The sequence below is a fragment of the Neocloeon triangulifer genome, unplaced genomic scaffold (genome assembly GCF_031216515.1).
Source record: "Neocloeon triangulifer isolate White Clay Creek 2 clone unplaced genomic scaffold, ASM3121651v1 ptg000014l, whole genome shotgun sequence".
Taxonomy (NCBI): domain Eukaryota; kingdom Metazoa; phylum Arthropoda; class Insecta; order Ephemeroptera; family Baetidae; genus Neocloeon; species Neocloeon triangulifer.
The window spans coordinates 22386374-22412028 of record NW_026775556.1 but is presented as its reverse complement, the minus strand read 5'-3'; the positions used below and the strand labels follow the sequence as shown (position 1 = coordinate 22412028).

The following is a 25655-nucleotide window of genomic DNA, read 5'->3' as shown; positions in this document are numbered from 1 at the left end:
GGCGGCAGCTTAAACTTCATGAGTTTTCAGGGTCGTTCTTCGTTTGACAGATAAAAAAAATATCTTGCATAAAGTTTTCAAAATATTGAAGATTTTTTACGAAAATTCCTATAAAAATAATCTGTAACATTTAAGAAAATATTACTAAAAATACTTGGGAAAATTGATTTAATGTAATGAAAAACGATTAAATATTTTCCGGTGATTAAAAAATTTAAATTATGTTAACAGGCCAATTTTCAGAACAATATTTTACTGCCAAGACGACCGAACTATGAAGAGCATGATGTTTTTTCCTTATGCAATATAATAAACTCTAAAAACCCATCAAGGAAAAAGCAACTTTCAACTCGAACATCATGAATCAAACCTCGATCGTGAAATTCCCCAACAAATTTGAATTTTCTTTCAAACCGCTATGATTATTACTACAGATAGATCAGAACCATTAAAAAGATTAAAATCTTTGATTAATTCTTTTCAAAATAATATTTGTTATTGCTGTCACGAAATACAATTTGTTACCGAGCAGCCCTGCGTGAACTGACCGAATTCTTCTTCGGCAGCACGCTATTAATAATCGGCTTAGCTATAAATGTAAGCATTTGATCCGAGGGTGGCGACGTGGGCGTGCAGAAAAAACTGCCTCACAAACATCTGCTCGGCTTGGGGTCACGCAAATTGATTGATTTTTAATTCCAAACTCGGTGAAATCGATCTCTTTTTGCTGAGCTCCACCCTTGCTTTTGCCAGCAGGGGATGAGAGCGGCTCGGCCAATTTCCTTTTTCGCCACAACGCTGAAAGGATTAATTTTAATTTGTTTGCTTTTCGCTCGACCGCACTCGCTTCTCCGCGCCACGGTCGCTCTGGGGCAGGTAAAGGTCTCGCAGCAAATTGCCCGACATCCAGTTCCCTTCCAGCGCTCTCCGATCATAAAAATAAAATTAAACTATAAAATTAAATAATTTATGAGGCGGACGACGCGTCCTTTTTTTCTTCGATCCCGCCGGGTGTCTCTCCGGGTCGCAAATAAAACGGGGCCCGAGCTGCGCCGCCGCCAAATGTTTTACAGCTTGACCAACAAACACTTCTTTTCCTTGACGCTCGCTTTGATATCGGCCGTAATAAAAAGCCGCCCATTCAGCTCGCTGCACGCACTCGACCTTCTGTACAACACGCGACAAAAATTGCCAGAGATTCTCCAGCAAAAAAAAAAAAAACAAAAACACCACAAACAAAATTAATGCAATTTTGATATCATTTCTCGCAAAATTTACGATTCGATTAAATTAGTCTTGCTGAAATTAAATTAGGCACGTTATTTTGGAATAATAAGAGAAAAGAAAGCTAATTGATTATAATTTTTGTGTGAAAAAATCGTAGAACAGAAAGGAGAAAAATAAAATAAGAAAATTGATCATTTTGGGCTCTCATGTATCATGATTGTTAAATTTTTTCTTTCAGAAATATAGAATTCTTTACCCAATTGAATATTGAAAATAGGAAAATTGTGGCGTAATTTATTCCTCAAAAATAATTACAAATTTTGATATTTTTAAGGGATGATATACCTTATCTGCTTTTCTATGTACAACAATAACAGTCAGTGCTGTCAATATACTGATTCAGTTGTCTGTTTACCGTGGGCTGGAAGTATTTAAAATTTAACTTCATCTGGATGTATCATGTCAAATTATATTTTCTAATATCCATTATTTATCACAAGAAATTGTAGATGGTTTAGCTTACATTAGATCCATTTTTGAACTTGCCTTGTTGTAATGTTGCAATTGTTGTCTTGCAAATTTATATACTTTTATAAACATAACATATTTTTTATTCTACCAATTGCATTAAAGGAATTAATAAATTACTTTAATAGAAAACGTAGAAATTAAATTAAATATAAAAATTAAATTACAAAAATTAAATATATAATTATGTATAATATTACTGGAATAACTAGTTTTAAATATTTAATTTTGAAAACATAAACATTGATAAGCACACTTTTTATTATTTTTTATCTAAAAATTTTTCAATTCCTTAGAAGCTCAATCAAAGTTATTATTATTTGTAGGGTCAGGCCGGCAAGACAAAGTGTTTTCGGCCTGTGCCCTTTATTTGTGGTGCAGAAGGCACCACCCAATTTTTTTTATTCCATATTTTGGGCTAATGACTAATGTTATTCAAAATCATCATTTGATGGTCCACGCGATTAGGTTAAGCTACGCATTTGGTTTTGAGAAACTTTCAATGTATCTATGACATGGCAGATTTTGAATAAAAAAATAATAATGCATTTTAGATAATTTCTTACTTAAAAAAATTCAGTTTATTTTATAACATCAAATAATTAATTGAAAAAAATGACTTCCAATTTTATTGATAGACCGTTTAATGTGTCATTATTTTAGCTGAAGCTACTTAAAAACTTTATTGACGTTTGTAACTGCACCACCGTTTTTTTTTTACCTCCTTTGTCATTTAATCCAGCGGTGCATTGTGTGCTCAACAGTGAATAGAAAGCGCTGAAAAAAGTAATAAAGAGAGACGTGTGCAGCAGGACAACAAATAATAATAATCCTGGGCCAGCGTCAGCACAATGGATGACGAGGCGAACCGCATACGGTCTGCAGCAGCAGCAGCAGCAGCAGAAGGCCCACTCGAGATTTATGTCGTATTTTATAACAGGCATGTGTGCTGCTGTGCGCGCGCTAATCTACAAGCACATCAGTCTCTGTGGGTACCAACTCTTCTCCAGCGAAAACGATCGATATTTGCTTCTCTATGTATTTGTATATATGTTAAAGTACTCGTTCAAATAGAACCGGGCAGGTGCGGCAGCGTGTTAAGTTTTTAACCGCTCGGAGGTCACACGCCTTCAATCGATGTCGCTCTGTTCAGATCGGACGCCGCTTAGAATTGCAAATTGGCAAAAATGTACCTGACTATTTATTACTTCCCCAATATATTTCAAGCTTAGGAATTAAAGGCAAAAGGATTTTTTTTTTAGAAAAATAGTGACTTATTATGCAAAATGTTTTGTTAAAAAGTCCCCAAATTAAGTCATTTTTAGCAAATTTTTATTAGCCAGCGTTTTTTTCTTATATCTGTAGAAATTAATAAATTTTGAAAATAAAAACATCAGCGAGATCATAAAAAGTCTCAAAATAGGCCAGGAAAAAAATCAAATCGGAAAAGACTAAAAATCTGAAACACTCCTCTAAGAACCATTAAAAAAATCACAAGAACTCAAAATGTTAAATAGACGATTTTAGTTTCTATTTATTTTTTAAAGAAATAAGAAGAATACAAATAATTACAATTAAAACTCAGATATTTTCAGTCAGAAAAAGACAATTAGCAAAGATTCATTAGGGAGAAAAAAGTAAAAAAAGACTTCTACTTTATATGTCTGTACTTCAACTTCAAGAATGGAAATAAAATGGAAAAAAAATCAGATAAATGTTTTACAACTTCACATTTTGAGATATTGAAAACATAGTGTAAAATCCTTAAGGAGTGCATTAGTACTTCTAACTAGGATCCTTTTTGACGAATCGCATAAATGAGAGTTAGTTTTTTGAAATTAGTTAAATTGCTAATATTTTCTCTCTTCAAAATAAGAATCTAGATGCACGTGGTGTGAGTTACTTTTTAGTTTTTATATAAATTAAATTATGTTTATTTCACAACGAGGGGAATTTATTTGAATTTTATGAAAAAAAGTATAATTACAAAGTAATATTTGTTTTAATTTTTACATAAAAATATTTTTTATACTTATAAAGTTATTAAATTAAAAACTTAAAATGTTTTTAATATTATTAAAATAAACTTAATAGAAATCAATAAAAGTTTATTTAATAATAAAATATATATGTGAGAATTTTGTAAATAGTTTTAAATTTTAATAGGATTTTAATATAACATAGAATTTTATTGCCTTCTGTGGGGGCTACTAAAAAGACCGCTAACTTTGCACGACAATAAAAAATTAACTCCTGAAAAAAAGTGATGTAAGAACAAGAAGACTGATCAAAAAATTAAATTCTAAATAGTCGTTCCTCACAAATTCAGCCGAAAAAGTGACAAAAGTAGACCAAGAAACGAACCTAGCAGAGAACGAATCAAAGCGCAGACATCTCTCCATTCCGCTCACGGTACATTTGTTCTCGTTTCAAAATTACGTGACAGTTCCGTTTTATCAGGTAGAATTTGCAGCACTCGTCTCGTTCTCGTTGTGACAAATGGCACAGAGAGAAGTGTAGAGCAAAGAGATATACAAGAGGTCAAAGGTCGACGCAGATAGGGGAATAAATATGAATCCACGTGCCAAAGAAGAGCAAAAGAAGCTAGAGAGGTACTCACTTTATCCTCCGCCTCATCAGCTCTGCTCTCAGCCTCCAGCAAACGAGACTCCAACTCGGCCAACTGCAACAAAAATTACACAAAAATTTCATTTTGTTGTTCAAAAAATTTATTACCAAAATAATTAACTAATTTTCAGTTCAAAAACACTTTCTCTTGTATTATATTTAAATTAATATGTTTTAGCAAAATTCTTGCTAGTCCTACAATTTTTAATAATTATTTCAATTCTCATTGAAAGATTGTTTGTAACAATTAAAAACAATTTAAGACCCAAAGATAATTATAAATTATAATAATAATTATAAATGATAGAAAATCTGGTAGAAATCTTCTAAATTTGATGTCTATGATAAAATCAATTTTTATCGAAACAGGGTCTGGAGAATGTAAAAAAAAAAAATGCAAATTATGCAACATCCGAGATTCCCCTCTCATAAAAGTGGGTGAAAAGCACTCGAAACGCACCAAACTGCAGAGGTCGGGGTGGCGGAAAGCGCACGTGGGTGAGTTCAAGGGCCCTGGAGCCGAGAGCTGCTTTTGAAACCACGCGGATCACTGAAGGGTTTCGCGGGATTGAGCCCCCGGCATGGACTTGGGGGTGGTTGTCGGCCGGGCGGAGGCCACTGCACTCCCGGTGACTCATCATGTGGACGTATTGAGTCATTTTTAATATGCACATGTACACGCTCCAATCCACCCCTCGGCTCGAATTTCAGGGCCACCTTTTGTTGTGGGCACTCCTGTTAAATGCGCTGCTTACTTATGGGAAACACAAGAGGAGCCGAAAATTTAATTAGTGTCATTTTGCGCAGAAGAAAAAAAGAAATTTATTAAAAAAAACTTAAACTAATAAATTTTTAGCCTCCCGATATTATATTATTTATATATTATTATTTATTAATTATTTATCATAAATGTATTTTTATAATTTCGAATAGTTTTATTATTTAATATTTACACAGAATAATGTAATTTTTAGATTTAATAAGACATTCTTCAGTTTTCAAAAATAAATTAAGTTGTTTGGCTACTTAAAATATAAATAAATAAATACATAAATTTAGCGTAGCACAAAAAAGGCATATTATTGTATAATCATGTTTTTAGAAAATATCAAGAATTTGTATCTCGGTGCATTCGTACATGATTTATTATTTATATTTATTTATTTATATTTATTTTCTTTAATTTATTATATGTCAAAGTATGTATATTATGATATTTTAACTCATGCTACGCCAACTAAAATCAATAATTCTAATAATTTTATAAAAATATAAATATATTTCATAATTCAATTCAATTAATTTATTCTCTCACAGTAGGTACTAATGGCCACTTATCCAGCAGAGTTAGATTAAGCTACCATATTAAGCATGCAATTTTAATTGATTGGTTAATTTTTGCTATTAATTAGTTTAATTGTCGAAAAAAAATGAAAATTTCCATTATAAAAACGTCTATGGCAATCCAAATTTGAAATGACTTTAGCAAACTTTTCTTTTTATATTTGGACCGAACGCAATTTCTGATCTATTTAGGATGACTCTTTCAATTTTAAGGGAGAAATTACAAAAATAAAGGGAAAAAAGCACAATATATTTGAGATATATTGTATAAAAAATGTTGGCACTTTTAAAAAATAAAAGTAAATTAGTTGAATAGAGAGTTTGCCACCTCTGGAGATGCAATTTTTTTTGATTGAGGAACGCTGAAATTTTTGAATCGCGATTAAAAGTTGATATGAAAAAAAAAAACGGAATGACTCAGTCATTCTGTCGCGCATTCAAACAAATTCGCAACTTGGCTTCCTGGGGGTGTCAGCTGCATTAGCGTCGCTGATGGCCAGCAGCAGCCACCCCTGCTGCGTCTCATAACCACCCCCTCGGCAGATACCAGAGAGATAATTATTATGCACGCGGCCGTCTCGTTTGAAATCAGCGCCGTCGCCGCCCCCACTCGGCCGCGCCACCAACTCGGCCGAAGCACCCCCGAGGGTGGCTTTGGCGCCATCTGCGAAGCACCCTCGCCACCCCTGCAGCAGGTTGGCCGTTTTCCCCGCAGGTGGCGGCACCGGCCGGAAAAAGGCGCGTCGGGAAATTTATGTGTAAATTGAAGTAAGTGGGGCACGGGGTAGCGCCTCGGGGAATTACATCAGCCCGGCGATAAATAAGCAGCGCGCGCTCAGAATCAAAGCGGCCCAAGTTATTATGCGCGCATTAAACGCTACTTTACACCTGAGAGCAATGCCGTAATTTAATTTGCAGCGCGCGCAATTTATGTTGCGGCTTTTCGCTTGTTATGCGTAAATCAATGCATACACGCCAGCGAGCCAACCTCACTCCCGCTTTCCTTTTCCGGAGAAAAAGCACGCCGACGACGGAATGCGCCACTTTTGTTCGGACGCGTCGGTTGCAAACATCATTTTACATACGCACATTTCATTCACAATAAATTAATCATTTTAAACTGCAATAAAATTATTAGAATAGATGACAACTTCATTGAATTAATTTAGTTTCAGTTATTGGAGACTGGCGTTGAAAAGATATTTGGAACAATTAAATGTTTCATTTTAATTGGGGGGGGGGGGGGTCTTTTTGATCTTGGAAGCTTTAGCAAAATTCTTGCTAGGTTGTGCCGTTTTGTCAAAACAATTCTTTTTTTAGAAATAGAAACAAATTTGAACAGATAAATTACAATAATTTCGTCATAATATTATTAAATTTATTATTATTAAATGCCAGGCTAAAAGAAAAGACAAAAATTAAGTCTGATCCTAAACATAATAAGAGAGCTGCATTTATTGTCAAGAACAAGAGCAAAAACGAAAATCAACTTAAAATAAAAAGCGGTATTTGAAAGGATCAGGCAGTCTAAATAAATGCAAGCCTTCAGAACATTTTAATTGCTTGTTGTACATTTAATAATTTTTCAAACTTTATATTGTAATTGTAAAGCTTTGTAATTTCTCTCTCTTAATTTGAATAAAATGTAATAACTGAATTTATGATCGCTGTATCTCGATATGGGCAGCAAATGCTTCTGTGATATATCAATAAATATAATTATTTTTGCAACTAAAATTTTAATCAAATGCAACCCGCAAGACATCAAAATCAGCTACATATTTTTCACTGTTTTCCATTACTGAATTCAATTTTCAAACTTCCTGCTAATTTGTATTCATGAATTTAAAAACGAACATTTCATTATTTTCCTTCTCAGCAACGATTGGGTAATAATTCATAAAACTGCAAACTATCAAGTCAATATCGTAAATCTGCTGTGCAGCTTTCAGAAGTTGCGAAACTGCGCAGTTGGAGGTGTAAATTTGCCGCAGCAGCGCGCGGCAAAATTGCCGAAGTAAAACGATTAATTTGCCACGGGTTATAAGCCGAGAGCGAGAGAAAAGTAGCTCGTCGGCGTTTCAGCAGTTGTTTTGCAGCTGCACGTGCGTTGCAGCGAAAAATCTTTACGAGCGCAATAAAAGCCGAAAGTAATTTAACACAAGCATTGGTCTCGACTTTGTGCGGAGGGAAATTTTGTGATGTTCCATCTACTTAGGTCCTTTTAAGGGAGTGTCGCTTTCTCGTGTTTCAATTAATAATTCACAACTCGAGGATATGGCGACGAGAGGGAGAGCATTTGCATTATTCATGCATCGAGTGCCGCCGGAAAAATCTTTGTCGGAATCGAATTTTGTGTCCGAATAAACGAAGCAGCAGCAGCATCAGGTCTTTATAATGGAATTGCCTTTTCCAAAAAGCGAATTTTGATTAAAAACGAAACTGAGTTTCTGCCCACGAGAAAGAGAGAGAAATTTTCCTTTGAACTTTTGGGCATGCGGGGTGTGACAGCTCGTAAAATTAGAATCCGCACAAACTCACTTTCCTTTTCAACTAATATTGGATTCGAGTAATTTGTTTTTGATAATGGCGCTCGCTTATCACGTCTGCGCCAACTTCTGAATAAACAAACACGGCCTGTCGGTGAAAACAAAATGCCCACCGACCTTTCTGCTGAATTGCTCGAGGAAATATGTCATGTATTTATGTACATGCATGTTTGCATGAAAAGTTGCTCGTGTACGTTATATAGGGAAAGGTCGTTCCGCTGCCGAAATTGGTTCTGCAAGTTTGGCCCTTGAAAGTGTTCGATAACGTCTGCACCTGTGATATACAATGTGTCCTGTAATAGGCACTACAACCTTCATGGCCGTATCGTTTTCATCAGTATTTTAGTATAAATAAAATGTTTAGTTTTTTTTTTTTTAAACTTAAAATTCGATACGAAAAAACATGAATATCTGCAAATTAATAATTTAGATTACTGGTTTTTCCACAAAAAGGCTAATTTGAATAGAAAATGCCTCAGTTAAAGACATTTTTCAGCAATAAAACGAATTGAAAAATATTCTTGTAGCTAATTATAATTGTTCGAATTGAAGATTTGAATTAACTTTGTTCTAAAATTAACGACGGCATTGATTCTCTTAGAAACTTTAATTCAAGAACAACTTTTTTCTAAACAATTTTGATAATTCTAAAGAGTTAATTTTATATTGTTTGTAATTTACTTTCAAAAGAGTAAAAGTTTTAGAGCTTAAATAATATTTAGAATCAGGTTGACATAAAAAATAATGTGTTTAAGAGCAAATACAAAAACAAAAATCTACCATTCTATTAAGAATGAACATCAAAGAACAAAAAACCACATTTTTTAAGTAATAAAGTTTCCGATACAAATTCAGTCTTTACTGCAATGCTAAGATTACTTACAATGAGTAAAAATTATTTGGTATTTGGTCTTTCAATTTAATTCATGAAATTTTTTGTTGTTTACAGACTCACAACTTTGGTTTTATTGCTCTAAGCTGCAAAAGAAAATTATGAAAATTTTCAAATCATTTATAATATTGTTGATATAAATGAAAAAAATTGTAAAGAACATTTCAATAATTTCCATTCTTAAGAAACAATAAAAACTGCTATAGTTTCTTCGCACAAGCAGATAAACGCAAACCCAATGCCACAAGCCATAATCAAATTTCTGCTGCACCATTACAAGGATTTATATGATGTATTTTTATTCTTTCCGAATTCGATTGTGGTGCAGCTCCATCAGCATCAGCGGCGCAGCAGTAAGATGCACCCGCCGCCTTTCGCCATCATCTATCCCACGGACGGCTGGAGAGGAAATTTTTTTCTTTCTTTACCCGGTTAGCATTTTTACGAGCATTTTTCCTCTGTGATCGGAATAACGTGCGGGGGAGAACGCCCTTAATGTATCACCGCGTGCACCGGTGGCGAGGGGTGCACCGACTCGCTGCAGCCAGAATAAAAATAAAACCCAGACCAGCCCCTCGAGCGCGTTTTATGGACCCGCGGGGCCGCCTTGAGACGAGCAGCTGCGGCGGGCCGTTTTTCGCGATTGAATCTGGCCGCTGGGCTTGTTAATCAGAATTTTATGAGCCGCCGATTGCTCCGAAGGGAGACGCGGAAATCTGCCGAAAAATAATGGTTTCGACCAAAACGGCGCGGTTGTTCATGTGATCAATGTTGAAGATAAAATGAATCAGCTTACTCAAATTAATAGCAGTAAGACCTACCAGAATGGTAACGAAATCAGAAATTTCTGCTTGACAAAAGTGATTATCTATTGCTTGAGAACATGTAAATGTAGCTTAAAAAATAATTTATTCATCATCTGCACATCACAAAAAACACAAACTTACATGATAAAAGAGTTAAGAACTTAAAAAATAAAACATAAAATATTTTAAATAAAACAAAAAAATATATCAGAATAAATAAAAATGTTTATTACTAATTAAAGTAATAAAAATTATAATTTTTTTTTTGAAACAAATTAAATTCTTGTTATAATAAGCTGATTTATAAAAATTTTTTCTACAATTATTTGCAACTTGATCTCCACTTTGATTTGATTTCCCAATCGAAGATAGAATTTCGTGGCAATGATTCGCTCGTCATCAAAAACCTTACGGGTCCAAAATTTTCCCTCATCTGTCTGTTAGAACATTCTGTTCGGCCTGGAGCGGAGAAATCTCGGCAATAATCAAAATTGAGTTTGAAAAGAGTCATTGAAGGAGTCGTAAATCCGGTCGGCTCGGATTTTGACCGTAAAAGGCGAATTAAAAGCTGACCCTCGGCTAATAAAGTGCCAAGCGTGCTAATGCCTTTCGGCGTGTGTGTTTATGGAGAGAAGAAGATGATGTGAATGTTTTACTGCGCGGCCTCATCTTCACTTTCTCGCCTCGAAAACAAGCGTGTCTTCATTTTCATTCCGGCGAGTGCCGAGAGCTGCACGTCAAACGTAATCAAATTTGCAGCGCCATGATAGCAGCTAAAGACGCCGGGCCCGCCGCATGCGACACTTAATATCACTTGAAAATTTCATCTCAACTTTTCCATCTCTGGAATTGCCCGCCCGCCCGCCGCCAACACCACCCGCCGCGAAAAATGGCCTTTGTGACTGACGAGCTCTCGAGCTTTATGGCGGCGGAATTTGTCAAAGATATTCTCTGGTGCGGGCTGATGAAATAAAATTGATAAAATTGCAACTCGCGCACTTGAATCAGCGAGCAAAACTTGAATTTGAACATCTCTTTGGACTTGAGTATTGAAAAAAAAGGAAAAAATTGTTTGCTTCTATACAAAAGTAGCTTAAAATGTTTCTTACTTATTCAATTGACAATTTTCTTTTATAAAAATCTTCATTGAAAAGTTATGTAAGAATATTTTTCAGAAAAATTCAAAGCATATGAATTATGCATATAACAGATTGAAAATTTTCTCATGAAAATAAAACCTACCATGGAGACGCATACTTGAACAATCATTAAAAATATTAAATTTAAATATTGAATTTAATCATTTTGCCTTCTTAAAATAAGATTAAATTTGATTTTAATTAAAACTGTTTTTCACTATGGAAAAAATGTTCCAGAAAAGTTAAAAATATGCGTATTTTTTCTTTCTATTTCCATTTTCTTAATTATTTCCTTTAAAGCATATTTTTTATTCATGCTATGAAAAATGAGTAGGTCGTTTCCGAAGTGACCAATGACCCGAAGCGAACAAGGGGATGACCCGGCGTGCAATTATAATGGAAACGACCCGTCGGCCTATTAACAAATGATGAATAATTAATAAGGGTTATCGGTGCGTGCAAGAAAGGAATCCTTTGCTCGAACCAAAGTGAACGATGCGAATGCATAAGCAGCGTGTGTCCTTCTTGTGCAGCCGCACTAAAAGCAGTTCATTACTATCTGATGGTTACCATAGCAGCAATGGATGGATATTATATGTCAATAAAGAGCGGCGCAATAAACGGCCTGCGCCTCCGGGCCCGCCGCCGCCGCCGGCCGCCCTTGCTCTTTTTCACATAGTTTGCATCTTCCCAGGGCCACAAACAGACCCGGTATATTATATAAATTTTTTGCTGACGTCCATTTCCTTTCCCAATGTTGCATCGGGGCGGTCGGGATGATGATCTGCTGACTATCCACTCGTTAATGGACCCATTCAGCCCAAGGTCTTGTGTGCCGAATGTGAACTCAATCTGTCAGATTTCAGATTCGACTAGAGCAGATCAAGATTTTTCCGTGTTAGATATCGGAAAAAAATCTGTAAAGCATGTTTTTTTTCCTTTTGAATTGTTTTTGATCAAATTTTCAGTTAAGTCACAATTCGGTTTTTTAGCGTACTAAATTTTAATAGTAATAATATTGTTATTGTGTGTTTTTCTTTCCAACAAAATAGGACTGCAGTTTAGCAGTCAAAACAAGTTAAGATGTTTGGTAAAATTCAATTTGTAGGAAATAAACATTGATTTAAATTGACAAAAGCATAAAAAAATAAAATAATAAAAAGTAAGCTTCTTAGAAATGTCATACTGAACTATTTGCATTTTTTATGATTACCAAGCTTCAATATTGCTGCTATTAATTGAAAATTTGTGATTTTTCATAAAGCTATTAGTTTTTGCCCTTTTGTAGTGCTCTCTGGTAAAACTAGTGATTTTAATTAAATATTTAATTAAAAAAATTGTTTTTTTAGGAGAAATGTAAACATATATTTTTATTTGAGGTTTGATATTGGCACACAATTTAATCTTCAAATTAATTTAAAAAATATTTTGTTTTTTCTACTCCTAATAAATGATGCTATTAAATTTGTTTTAATTAAAAGTTAAATATTAAATAAAATTGAAGAAAATATATTTTTGAAAGGCTGAAAGGTGTATTTTTTTATTTCATTCTATTATGTCTCTCCCCTAAAAAGCAGTATAATAGCGATAGGATTATTCATTATTTTTAGTTGTTGTTCACCTGGGGGGTGACAGAGTTTCTCTCCATTCCGGAGGGCGACACCGACAATTCATCAAAACGCGCGCGACCATTAATTACCGTCGTATCAAATTACCACGCGGAGAGAGACAAGGGAAAAATCGAATGTTGCCCCCAAAAACCGCACCGCGCGAGTCTAAATTAATCCCCCAATTTACGGAGCATAAACATAATTCAGGATTAAAAACCACGCGAGTCGTCGTGAGAAGTGCACATTAAGCAGCGAAAAGAAGTGTAATTTCGAGATGATTTATCTGTTTGGCCACGCAACTAGTTTTTTTTCTCTCAAACAAAGTCGTCAACCCGGCGTATAATTATTTCGAATGCGAGAAAAGAAAAGAGAGAACTTTTCTTGTACAAGTTAATTACCCTCGGAGAGATCGTTGCAGGTAATGAGCATGTGTGTTTTCGGAAAGGTGGCGTGCTCGAGTGTGTAATTAAGTCAATTAAAATATTAAAATATCCCAAAGTTTGGTGCTCGGCCTGTTTGCGGAGGGTGAATCGAAAACAGCTCGGCAAAGCGGCTTATCGCGTGAATGGCACACAAGGAAAGCAAGAAAGGGGTGCTTTGGTTGCGTGATCTGGCGTGGAGGAATTCGCCGTTTGTCAAAATTGCCGCGCACACGCACACATGCATGCCCATTAGTGGAGAAAACTAGCCGGAAAAACTTCCAAACTCAAGAGTGAGAGCCTGATTTGTAAGAGGTGTTTTTCTGCTTGTTTGATTCCTCAAAATATTTAATTGCGCATAAGCTTACAGTTTTATTTGTTTTATAATTTATTTTTTTAAATTTCAATAAAATAATAATTAATCATTACTTTTAAAAACGTAAAGACTTTTTTAATATATTATTTATTATTATTTAATTATTATAAACTTTATAAACAATAAATGTTTTCCTGTTTTTTTTTGTGTGTGCATTTAAATATTTCCTATTCTATAGTTTTTATCTTAAATTCATGAATTACAATGAATTAAAATATATTCTTAATTATCTAAAGAAATATTGTAAATGCCTTTTCTAGCTCGGGTTTTAAACATATCATGATTACTGTTTTAGACAAATATATATTTGTATAACATTGTCATCAATTGAATTCATTATTTAGAAAATACAAATTTGAGGTTATATTAGGGAAAAAATTGCTTGCAAAAATTTATAAAACAATACAATTTTTGGTGCTCACATATATGCTTTTTTGAAAGTGATCTATTAACAAATTTTAAATTACAACCCTTATAAATAAATAACAAAAAGAAAATTTCAATTATCTAATAAATTGTTGGATCATTCTGCTTAATAAGTATTAATTTTTTTCCATTTTATAAATAATAATACAGCCGGTTTATGATAAAGTAAAGGAACTGAATATTATTATTATGATTTTTTTTTTAAATTTATTTCGGGCAGAAACTGCTAAAAATTGGAGAGATTATCCACACACCAAAGAATGCTGGCGATGCATAAAAAGTCGAGTCCATTCAATGCCGCATAATATGCAAATTCTATTATATCAACCGACGGAGGCATTCCAAGTCTTTTGTGCCAGAGCTCGCATTATTCACGAGTGCATCATATTCTGGTTAAGAAAGAATAGGCGGAGGCCGGAATTCCTCGAATAATAACTCACATCAGAAATCTTTCAATTCGACGAAGAAAATCTCATAAATCAAGCGAGCTGCCGCCTCAGCTTCTCCGTGCGCCCTCACATAAATAATGAAATTTCTTCCGCTCTATTTTTCCGCGCGCAGTGGAAAGAAAGGAAACTTTTCTTGAAAAGTGGGCCACGTGCAAATGATAAAACACCCGCGAGGATTAAAATCGCGTTTCGCAGTGACGAGAGCCGTTGTAATTAGCCAAAAAAGTTGTTATTCGAGTTGCGGCCAGGGCAGTCCATCAATGCCACCGTTAAGAGCGCTGCCTGCAGAGCGGCCTGAATAAAATACACGCGCCAGAAGGCTGCTGAGCGCAGACACTTTTTTTTGCGTGTGTAAACACCAAAGTTGGATGATGAAGTTGCTCCGGCGTGCTAATTTATTAATTAGAACGGTGTTCATTAAAATTTACAACGGCGAGAGAGCTGCGCGAAAAAGTGAAGGAGTTTTCTCTTCAGAATTGCGCAAGATGTCTTTGATATAAATAATAATTGGGCTTATTAACCAACTTAGCTGAGAGATGCAGCGGAAATGAATTCAAATTTTTGCAATATTAAAACATTAATTATTTTACTATCGTTTATGTTTTATTTCTTACAGCTGGCGGCACGGCATGAAAATAGAACACAAATTTAGTCTAACTTTAATCAGGTTGTATGCAACATTATATTATTGTATAATTAAAATCTAATTATTTATAAATTTCAAATATATTTTACATTTGTATAAAGTTTTGGTAAAATCATTATTTTATTTTTATTTAATTAAATTTAGTTTTTTATTAATATTTCTCACATTTCTTATGTGTAAAATTGACACAACTGATTATTTAATTATATTGTTCCCATCCTTTCCATGATAATTCTTATAAAATTGCGTTACTTAATCAAAAGAATAATAAATTGATAGACTACAGTTGACTGTTCCAATACCCAACTTTCCTACAAGCACAATTTTATTATTATAATTTATTTTGGAAAGAAAATTTACTTAATATTGAAATCTGATTTAAATGATCCTTATTGTCTTTACTTTTTTTAACTAAAAAAGTATTTTAATAATCTTCTGAATCTACGTTTTTTCCAAATTTTTGTATTTCATTATAATTATTTTACAATGTAACAATCTCAAAAAGATACAGTAGTGATTATATCGACTATAGTAATTTTGTAAAAAATACTATTCAAATTGCAAAGCACATGAAATTGAAAATCTTTTTGGGAAGAAAAAAACAGTGCAAAATTACATCCTGCAGAAAGTATGGAGCCAAAATGACGATGTGGGCGTTTAATGCTTGTTGAGCCGGCGGGTCGAGTGCTTCGCTCGCTCTCGTTTTTTGTAATGGAATTTATTTGGCAAAATGCTTTGTAAAAGAATCCAGTGCGCGTCTTTTGTTTCCCGAGCGCGCAATGGTGTTGGTTTTCGTCCTCTTTTGCGGCCCACACACTGCAAGACTACCCTACTTGTATTTTTGTGCACAGCAAAGGGCTGCTGCATGAACATGGATGGAACTCGCTCGCTCAAAGGGAAGATTGAATTTCGATAGAAAACGGAGGCTGCCTCTTCGCCATCGAATTATTTCTCTCAGCGAAACTGCCTTCGGTGTCAAAGTGCCTTGCTTTTTGTTCCTTCATTTCGACGTACTTTCATGTTCGACGCTTTGATAAGAGCAAATAAAGTAAAAATGATTCCGAAACGTTTCCCCTGCAAACACGACGGATATGAAATCACTGAAGAAAATTGACAGGAGCGAAGACATCGTGTAAAATAAAACCTGAGTTAAGAAAGTTAGAAAAATACTTTCAATGCTAAAAATATTTAAAAAAAAAAAAATTAATTTTACTCTTTCAAATTTTTTTATTATTTACTTTCAACTTTGAATTTTAAAATTTGAACTGAATTTAGGTTAAAATATTCTAATTTTCTATTAAATTAAATTAATTAATATAGAAACAAAATTTGAGCATAAATGTGATCTAAATTTTTTTGAATATTTATGATATTTTAAATGGAGATTTCCCGTCAGTTTCATTCGCCCTTGCCGCGTTTTAAAGGGCGCGGATTATCCGCATCGCATTAAGATTTCGCCTCATCAGCACACGCCATTGAAAAACCGCAGTCATTGGAGCCGCTCCGCAATTTCTGCTATTGATTCGGTGGTGTGCATAAGTGTAAACGGCGCTCTCGGTTTTATGTTTTTAATTATCGCCGGCCCCTTGTGTTTGATTAAAATTCACAGCCGCCGGCTCGGCGAGCGGGACGAGGAAAAAAAATTAGAGAACGTGCGCGTCGGAACGAGCAACTTAATGTTCGCGGCGTGCTTTAGTACGACGACGAGTCGTGGGATTAATTTGCATTTGGTGAATGTGTATTTTGACCACGTTTAAAACTTGCAAATTGACTCGCGAATTCATTCCTGGAATATAATTCGGGTCTACCATAATTTTACGTTTTAACTTTAATGCGACTGTATTTGAAAGTTGAAAGTAATAAAATTCATTGATAGACACAGCAACTAATTTTAGTTTATTTGATAGCCTTTTTTTTGTAATAAAATCGTGACTTGCAAATAATTTAAAAAACATTGTAAGTGCAATTAAATTGTTTAATTTTAATATCCAATTTATTATATAAAATAAAAAGTCATATTTTGATATAAAAAAGGTAGAAATATTTAATATAAATAATGAAAAAAAAAAATTAAAACAAATTTTTGTCTTCAAATTGCTAATTTTAATTGATTAAAATTGTTAAAAATTGATAATATTAAACTTGGGTTTTTATATTAAAGAATTATCGAGGACAAAACGATGATGGTTTTTTCTTCAAATTCAATATCCTCTCATTTGAACAGTTCGCCATTCTTGTTTAACCAGCAGAAATTAAATTTTGCTTTTTCTCGTCACGATGCACTCATCAGTGCCGGGGAGGAAGCAGTGGTGTGGAAACAACTCGCACACTGCAGCCTACCCTTGATGGTTTTTGCTCATCCCTTTTCACATAATGAGCGGAACGAGGGTGGGAATTGAGGAGTTGTGGCGACGAGCCTCTCTTTCAAAGGCAGCCGAGGAAGGAAAACAGCACAAGATGAAATCCTCATACAGAACATACACGCACTCGTGTAGCACGGAAAGCCGCAGGCATTATTTTTAGCCGCGAGAATCATCCCCCTTTCCGAAGAAAGATAATCCCTTAATTCTCATGCAACTCGCGAGACTCGGCGTGGCGGAAAAATCGGCGCTGATGATTAAGCGAATGAATGAGGTTATTGACGCGACTGCACTCAAAAAGTAGCAACCGTGACTTACTACGGCGGAAGCTTCTAATCCGCCAAACTTGGTTCGAGCCTCTTCTCAATATTAACGTGAATATAATGAAATTTTGAGAGGAGGTAAATATCAGGGGCGTTTACTCATAAGTTCTTGATTAAAATTTTTTGGAATTTTGTTCTGAATTTTATTGTTAGTTGGATTGGAAAGTCATTTTAAAATTAATTTTATTTTTTAATAAAATATAAAAACAAAAAATGAATTACGTAACTGTATTTTTTTTCTATATTATTCTAAATTCATTAACACACATTAAATATTATCAATTAGTAAGTTAAAATGTCTTTAAAAAATAAATAAATAAATTAAGTTAAATTAAAAACATTACAATTTTTAAGTAAATGCAAAAATAACTTTTGAAATTATTCAAATTATTAATAAATTTTGGGCTTTTCCTCATGTTTTATGACATTTCAACGGTAATGAAGCACTTAAAATTTAATTTTAATATAAGATGTGAGGCTTTTTAAAATTAATTTTAAGCTATATTGAAGCCCCGTCAAAGCCTGTCTCACCGAGCTTCACCGTTTGTGACGGTTGACCCAATAAAATATCCCCCTTTCTGCTTTGCAACTTCGCCACTCTCATTAATAATTTCCAAATAAATCAATAGGCACGTCACACAAAACTCAACGCCGTGCATTAACGGACGAAACAAATTGAAAGTTTAATGCGGATGAAAAACTTGGAGCACCGCTTCGCAGAATGAAATATGGCAATAATCCTGACGGGCACGGCATCAATCAAGCGCACACCCGCTTCGGCAATTTTGCAAATTGCGTGCGAAAATGACGCAAATCCTCTCGCACTCGAGAGAACGCCGATAAATCTGGCCGAACAAATGAGCCGCGATTTATCTCGCGCAAGGATTCCTGCGAACAACACCGAGTCTGTATGTGCGGAAGGAGGTGGCGCGAATTTATGCCGAGTGAGGCAGAGAAAGCCGGGGCTGACGGACGTTGCGGTGTGCGTCAGTCAAAGAACGATGTTAAGCTCCTCAAACGAGCTGAGGCAAACGGCCCCCCTGTTCCAGATTATAATCGCAAGCCCTTGCCACCTTCTGAAAACGACGTGCTGCTTTCGCTGATAAAAAAAGTCTCGTGTTTACACTTTGTGCTTTTTGCATCCGGCTTTATGCATCATTTGCATATTATGTATTACTTTTTAAAAAGCAAACTTCAATTATAATTAGCCGGGCTCTCTCATTTAATTTTTTAATGAAAATTTAAAGGGGAATGTCACTATGTCTTGTGTCTTGTGTGGCGTTTTAGTTTGATCTCAAAATTTTTAATAATATAATGGAATTATGGTAAAAGAATTTTTTTTTCCGGAGATAATTTTAGTTAAAGAAAACCACATTAAAAGAGAATATTTTATGTACATATTTTTCTAATTTCAAAGATTACAAAAGAACCTATCGTGGAAGAAAAGATGATAAAAAACTGTTAAATGATAAATACAGAAACAAATTAATAAAAAAAAGTTTTAATATAAAAATTAAAAAATGATTTTTAGAATAATATTCAATGTAGATAAAATAAAGTAATTTTAAAAGAATTATATTATTATTTAACTTACTTTTTAAAAAACTGACAAAGTAATTGAATAAAGATGAGATTTAAATGGAATGCACGCTTTCTTAATTCTTGCTGTGAAACTGCAAAAGTCAAAAATTTTAATTTAAAATTTCTCTTTTTGTATAACTGGAAAAATATATTCTCTATAGTTTTCTAAATCTCTTTTAAAAGAACTTTTGTGGCGAATTTTACTGAAAGAATTGCAGTAATTTATAATTTTGTACAAATCAAGCTTGGCTTATATTTGTGAATATCAAGGTTAAATCGACTTTTCTTGTTTTCCTCTGCAAATCCGCCACACTTTGAGCCATAAATTTGCAAGTAATCAGAACGCACGGCCCGAGTTGGAGGTTTTACTTGGCGAATCACAGTTTTCCCGAGAACATTTAAACAACTTTTCTGCACTGCGGAAACTTTCAAGAGGAAAAACATGCACCACAAACAGTGGCAGTCGGTTCGTAGGTTCTAGGCATGGCCGTACATTACGTACGGCGAGTGGAATTATTAATTCTGCCGCGCACACACACAAGGTCTACCGGCAATAAAAATTCTTATCCACCGCGCACACATATATTAATATGATCCGGCAAAGCAAGTCGCAGAGCGCGGCGGCGAAAATGTGCTCCGCCGAGAGAGAGCTCGGCTAAAAAGTTAATATAAAATTCCAGGGCGAAATTTAATAACAAGGTTGCCGGTGGTGCAAGAGTTTGCCCAACGGAACAGGCTTTCAGAGACGCCCAACGCAACTTCCATTGGCTGAATTTAATTTAACCGTTTTAAAGCGGGCGAAATTGGATGAAATATAAAGTGGAGGTTTCATGGAGTTTCAGTCCAATATGGTACTCACATAGTCCACATTGACACCCTCGAGTTCATTTGAGGTCGACTCAGATTCACATACCTGCAACAGAAATCACAATTAGGATCAGATTTTGGTTTGGCATACAATTAAATTAATTTTGATTTGAAAACTGATGGAATACTAATAAGTTTATTAATTAAAAATAATCCAATAGCTTAGAAAATTAAGTATTTTTACAATTTTACTTGGAAAAGTCCTCACGTATTTTGAATTGTAACAACACAGGTCACTAAAATCCATTGTCAGAAAGTTAATTTTAAGCAAAATAATACAATTAAACAAGTGGTTCTTCAAAATTAAAGCGGAAATATGCATTTAAGTAATATAAACAAACTTGATAACTCTTGAAATATAAAAGAAAATAATAATTTGAAACAAGTTTGGGAAAAATTATACAATTTTATATGGATAAAAAAATTGAAAACTTTAGATAATTGAAAAATTGAAACCAAATAAAGCTCGTTGCAAAAAAAAAAAATAATAATAAAGAAATAAGGACAACTGACCCCAAAAGGCAACCTGCGATCTACTGGTAATTTAAAAACGTAGGGTTTTATCAAGTCCAAACTAAAGCTGTGGAAGGAATTAATAAAAAATTAAAATAGGGAGAATTTAATTTTAATAAAAAAATATTGCAGAAATTAGCAAAAGAAGTCAGTCAACAGCTTCACACTGTGACTTTGCCAGAAATTTTCAGGGCAATGAACCCGATGATTTTTCTAGCCAAATCACAGAAATCTGCCGTACTAGCAAAGTCACAGTAAAAAGCTGTTGACTGACTCATTTTGCTTAATTAATTTCTGCTTTTTGTTTATTGAAACTGAATCCTCCCAATTTTATTTTCAATTCTTTATTAATTCCTCTCACTAAGCTTAAGTTTGGACACAACAAAACCCTAGATTTCAAGCAGACCATAGGTCACCTTTTGGGGTCAGTTGGTCCTTTATTTTTTCATTTTTTCTTTGCAACGAGGTTCACCCAGTTTCAATTTTTAATGAAATCCACCCCAAATGTTACCATTCAATTTGATAATTATTGGCAGTTAATTGATAAGTTTATATAGAAGTTTTTTTTGGCATTTTTTATCAGTGTTAAAAAGATTTTATTCTAATTGTAAGCTCAATATTGTTGTTTTTCTCTTTTTTTTTGCATTCAAATTTATCATGGAAAGTTACTCAAATAGGAAAGATTTTCCATTTTGATGAAATCTGCGCCTGTGTATATCAAAACCGGTGTCATACACGTTTGATATTTAGTAGCGAGCTGGTTTTGATTGCATTAAAGCATGCGATACACTAGGCTACGGACGACGAGTGATGAAAATGGAGAAAAGCAGCAGCCGCACAGTAATAAAATCTCGAATATGTATGCTAATTAAATGCTGCATGCAAACAAGAAGGCAAAAGTACGTCAAAAGCAGCAAAGGTTTAAGCCGTGTGTGACACCCGAGGCTGCTGTCCCGAAAGGTCAATTTATGCCATTTGCACGGCGGCTCGAAATGCAAAGTGGCCGGACGGAGCGAGGGACCTTTTGCTTACTTTTTCTGCATATAATGTTTACAAAAGCGCCAAAATTGAGTGCGAGCTGAAAAATGGGCAGCTTCTTTTTTGCCGGCCTCTTTTTTCGCGCGCTCCAGTTTCACTTAAGAAGAAGGTCGCGCGTTTTCCCCAGACGTCTCGTGCGTTAAAACTTGGGTTTTCTTGTGCGCGCGCCGAGTTTTAACACTTTTGGCGACGCTTTGCGAATAAATGTATGCGACCCTTCCTTCGTCGGTTCTCTCTTGCAAGAAAGGAAACCTTACACACAGTTTTTTTGCGGCTATTTTACAACTTTGGATGGATGGCGGGCATAGTCGTAATGCTTTTAACACATACCCTCTTTTTTTTCAAGAGAACGATATTCGCGTTTTACTACATCTTGAAGTGAAATAAAATTATTTTTTCCTTCTTCTTGAACTAAAAAATTGTTTTCCACTAATTTTTACAATGTAATTAAATTTTTAGAAAATAAATGCAATCAACGTCAAACTAAAATTCCATATTTTGATTAAAACGTATAAAATGGATTAAATTTGATCTTCAATTTCCCTCTTCAAGGATAATTCTGTAGAAAAAGTTGTGATTTTTGGATTTTTGTTTGGTAAAATGTGTAGCTAAATCAACCAAGATTAAATGTGGCAAATAATTGGTGACTTTTTTTTAATTCGAAAAACTCAATGCTCCCAACCATAAATGGTTTATTTTTTTAATATTTTATATTTCAAATTATGTTTTATTAAGCAATGAAACAGTAAACAATCTAACAAGAGAAATTAATTAATTTTTTTTGAAGACAATGAGCTTTATTTTACTTTGCTTTCATTTTGTTAGTCAGTTGTTAGTTATTTCAAAAATTTAATCAAGTTCTTTAGGTTCTTCAGCAGGATCATATTAATTTGGTTATTGATTAATTACTTTTAAATTATTGCAGTTCAAAAAAAAAAGTTCTTTTTAATCAACAAAAGTTGGTAAAAATTGCATTATATTTAAATAACAAACTTATTTCTTTATCATTTATTTCTTTAATACAACTTTTTCAATATTTTTTACTATAATTTTTTATACCTTGTGTGGGCAAATCATAATAGTAAAAGCGTAAATTGCGTTCTTGACATTTAGAAGCGAGCTTGCAGATTACCAAGAACTTTGAATGGTAGAGAGAAGCGTTATTTTTCAAGTGGAGTTAATGAGGGTAGAAAAACTCTGACAAGCACACTTTTTATTTCTTGGAACAATTTTTTGCAACCTGTTTTCCTGGTGAGCGCGCGTGCAATTTTGTTTTGCCAGACCGTCTAATTGCGAAGGAAGCTGCAAGTACTCGACACACTCGCACACGAGACGGACAAGAAGGGCCTCAACAGCCGCTTGTGTGCATAATGAGGCCAGCCATTAGCGAGGAAAAGCAGCAAATAATGCAAAGGTCGCCGCAAAGTCGACACACACTTGCGGTCGTGCCAAAATGTGCTTCACTCTTTGACACGGAAAAATAATGCTACCGTTGACCGTTGCGACTTGAAAAGAAAAAAATTGAACTCGTGACCATCACCTCAAAATCTATTGTTTGAATTTTTTATTTCGTGTACATAATAATTATTCTATGCTTACGCAAAATCAATTAAATAATACATGATGTCAATTTCCTGAAATCTTCATCTCACATTCCATTTCACGTAATTTTTAATTTTTTTGACGCTAATGTAAGTTACAGAGCTCCCATTTAGTTGGAGCCGTACTTGATTCTTGATATTTAATTTTGTCGTTTGTTTGTTTGTCCAAATTTTTACATCACATTGTGAACATGAATTTTGAAAACATTTATTTGTTACTGACTAGGGGTAGCTGATAACGAAATCATTATTAATGATTTAAAATTTAGCTGTAATCATTCAAAAAGCAAATATTTATTAATTTTTAATTACCGCTATTAAATTATACATGCAATTAAAAATTAAATCAATCAATATTTAACATTAACAATTAAATTTTGAGAATTCATTAAATAAATAATATTGAAACATAATTTATTAAATTAAATAATAGTAAGTTTAGTATAGTTGTTTAAATTATGTATAAAAATAAAGTTATTTTATTAACTTATTCAATTGTTTGCTTTATGTTTTAATGCCTTTTTACCCTCCACGGCTAATGTGTCACAGGGCATTGCCATGGAGGACTCGCAAAGTTGCTTTCACGAGTAGCAAAAGTGGCAGAGAATCGATCTCGGCTCGGCAAAAACCGCATACATATGTACCGAGATCAGATTCGCGGAACTCGCGTCAGATTTATGGTGGCTTTCGAGGCAGTAATGCGCCCGCTCTCACTTGGCCTGCTGATGAAATCGTTCACATTGATCGACCCACCAAAGAAAGAAAGAGCACTTTCGCTCTGGCCATATTTTTTTCTTCCACCCAGTCGAGATTTCCTCTTTTTTCTGTGAGCAAATCGCGGTGAATCTTTTCTCCTTCGGTATTCAGTGTTGATGTCGTGCATAAAAATGGATTTTATGTGGCTACAAATGAAAATTTTTATCGCCCCCGCTCTCTCTCGCAATTCATTTTATTGTGTCCGAGCGAGACGTCTTTTTGATATTCTGCGAGGGCCGTTTTTATTGGCGCCAGACGATGTTTTGTTTATATCAAAAACGTCAAGTCCAGGAGGAAAGATATGGAGAGATGCATCCCCGCGGAGCCGCCCGAAAAATATATCCAATAAAAGCTATCGAAAGCAATATTTCCTCGGCCAAAGTTAGGTGAACAAACATCTCGAGAAAGGAGGAACGAGACCAGCCATAAATTTGAATGGACGCGCCCCAGACGATTGCGAATCGGACCGCTGTCGCAGAGCATTATTTTGTTTGGGAATTTCCTCCTCAATCATATGAGAATAAAAGATACAGGGATATACAAAATATACAGTCTTGAATCTAGAAAAGGCATCGGAGAAGAACAATAAAATCACAGAAATAGAGAATGCTTAGATATTTATAGAAATAGTTTAATCACAAAATTTGTTTTAATTTTTTCTTTTGTTAATGTAGGTGCAAATTTCATTGCAAACATCAATCGAATGGTTTTTAGTTTTTATTTTTTAGAATATAATCAATTTTAAACTTAGTGTTTGTTTTCTCCAAAAATTATTGCCTTTTAAATTTTAGAACAATAATTTTATGTAAAAAGTCTTTTTCAAGTAAATTTTAGGATTAAAAAACTCCCTTTTTTTGAGCTACATTTTATCAGTCGATCATAATAATAATTACTGGATTATATTGTATTAAAACCATTGAGAGCCTTAAACCTCCTTGAAAATATTCGTATTAAAAGTCTTTAAAAAATCCCACCAAACAAAACCTTGTTATTTTTTTTACCATTTTTGAGACGATCCAAAACACAATATTATTTTCTTTACATTTCCCATCAATTTAAAAACGCACTAAAACTTTCGAGATGAAAAGTAGAGAACTTTTATACCACCATCTGTATACTAACTTATAACGTTGATCGCAATTTTCCTATAAACAGCCTTTCTTTATTGGGGAATTTTACGCCGTTTCTTAATGGAAAATAAAAACGAAATCACCTCGCTTTTAGTAGCGGCGTAAAAGCAGCCGGCCGGATTAATCAAAGCCCTGCCCGCGTCCAATTAAAAGCCCTTCCATTAAGGTGGCACTCACTCCTCTCTCGGCACCCAAAATGATTCTGTCAGGTCGGAATTGGCGGCCTGATTGGCGTGCCAGAAACATTCTTCCTCTCTTTTCTCTCTGTATAGCGACACGGGCAAAAGCTGTTGTGTGTCGAACGTGCCCAGAATTGAGCACGGCCCTCCCTCCACTGGTCGCGCGCTATCGGCATCCCGCACTCTGTTGGTGTATTAAAATGAGCTGGCTGCGTTATCAAGAGTGCCAACAGAGGTGCAAACAGGCATAATCGCAAAATTCCTCAAT

At 34.4% G+C, this 25655-nt stretch overlaps 1 protein-coding gene across 6 annotated transcripts in view; it reads right to left on the bottom strand.

Annotated features, from left to right (window-relative positions):
- The window catches only part of LOC132199740 (uncharacterized protein CG43867), a 142370-nt gene that overhangs the window by 12616 nt on the left and 104099 nt on the right, over positions 1 to 25655 (bottom strand). For 4 of the 6 annotated variants that reach the window (XM_059624689.1, XM_059624687.1, XM_059624688.1 and 1 more), the window contains exons 5-6: positions 20163 to 20216; positions 4376 to 4438 (exon numbers count right to left, since the gene is read on the bottom strand). In XM_059624689.1, the coding sequence (XP_059480672.1) occupies positions 4376 to 4438; positions 20163 to 20216 (117 nt within the window). The remainder of the gene's footprint in view (positions 1 to 4375; positions 4439 to 20162; positions 20217 to 25655) is intronic. The other 2 variants (XM_059624691.1, XM_059624693.1) reach the window with 1 other exon arrangement.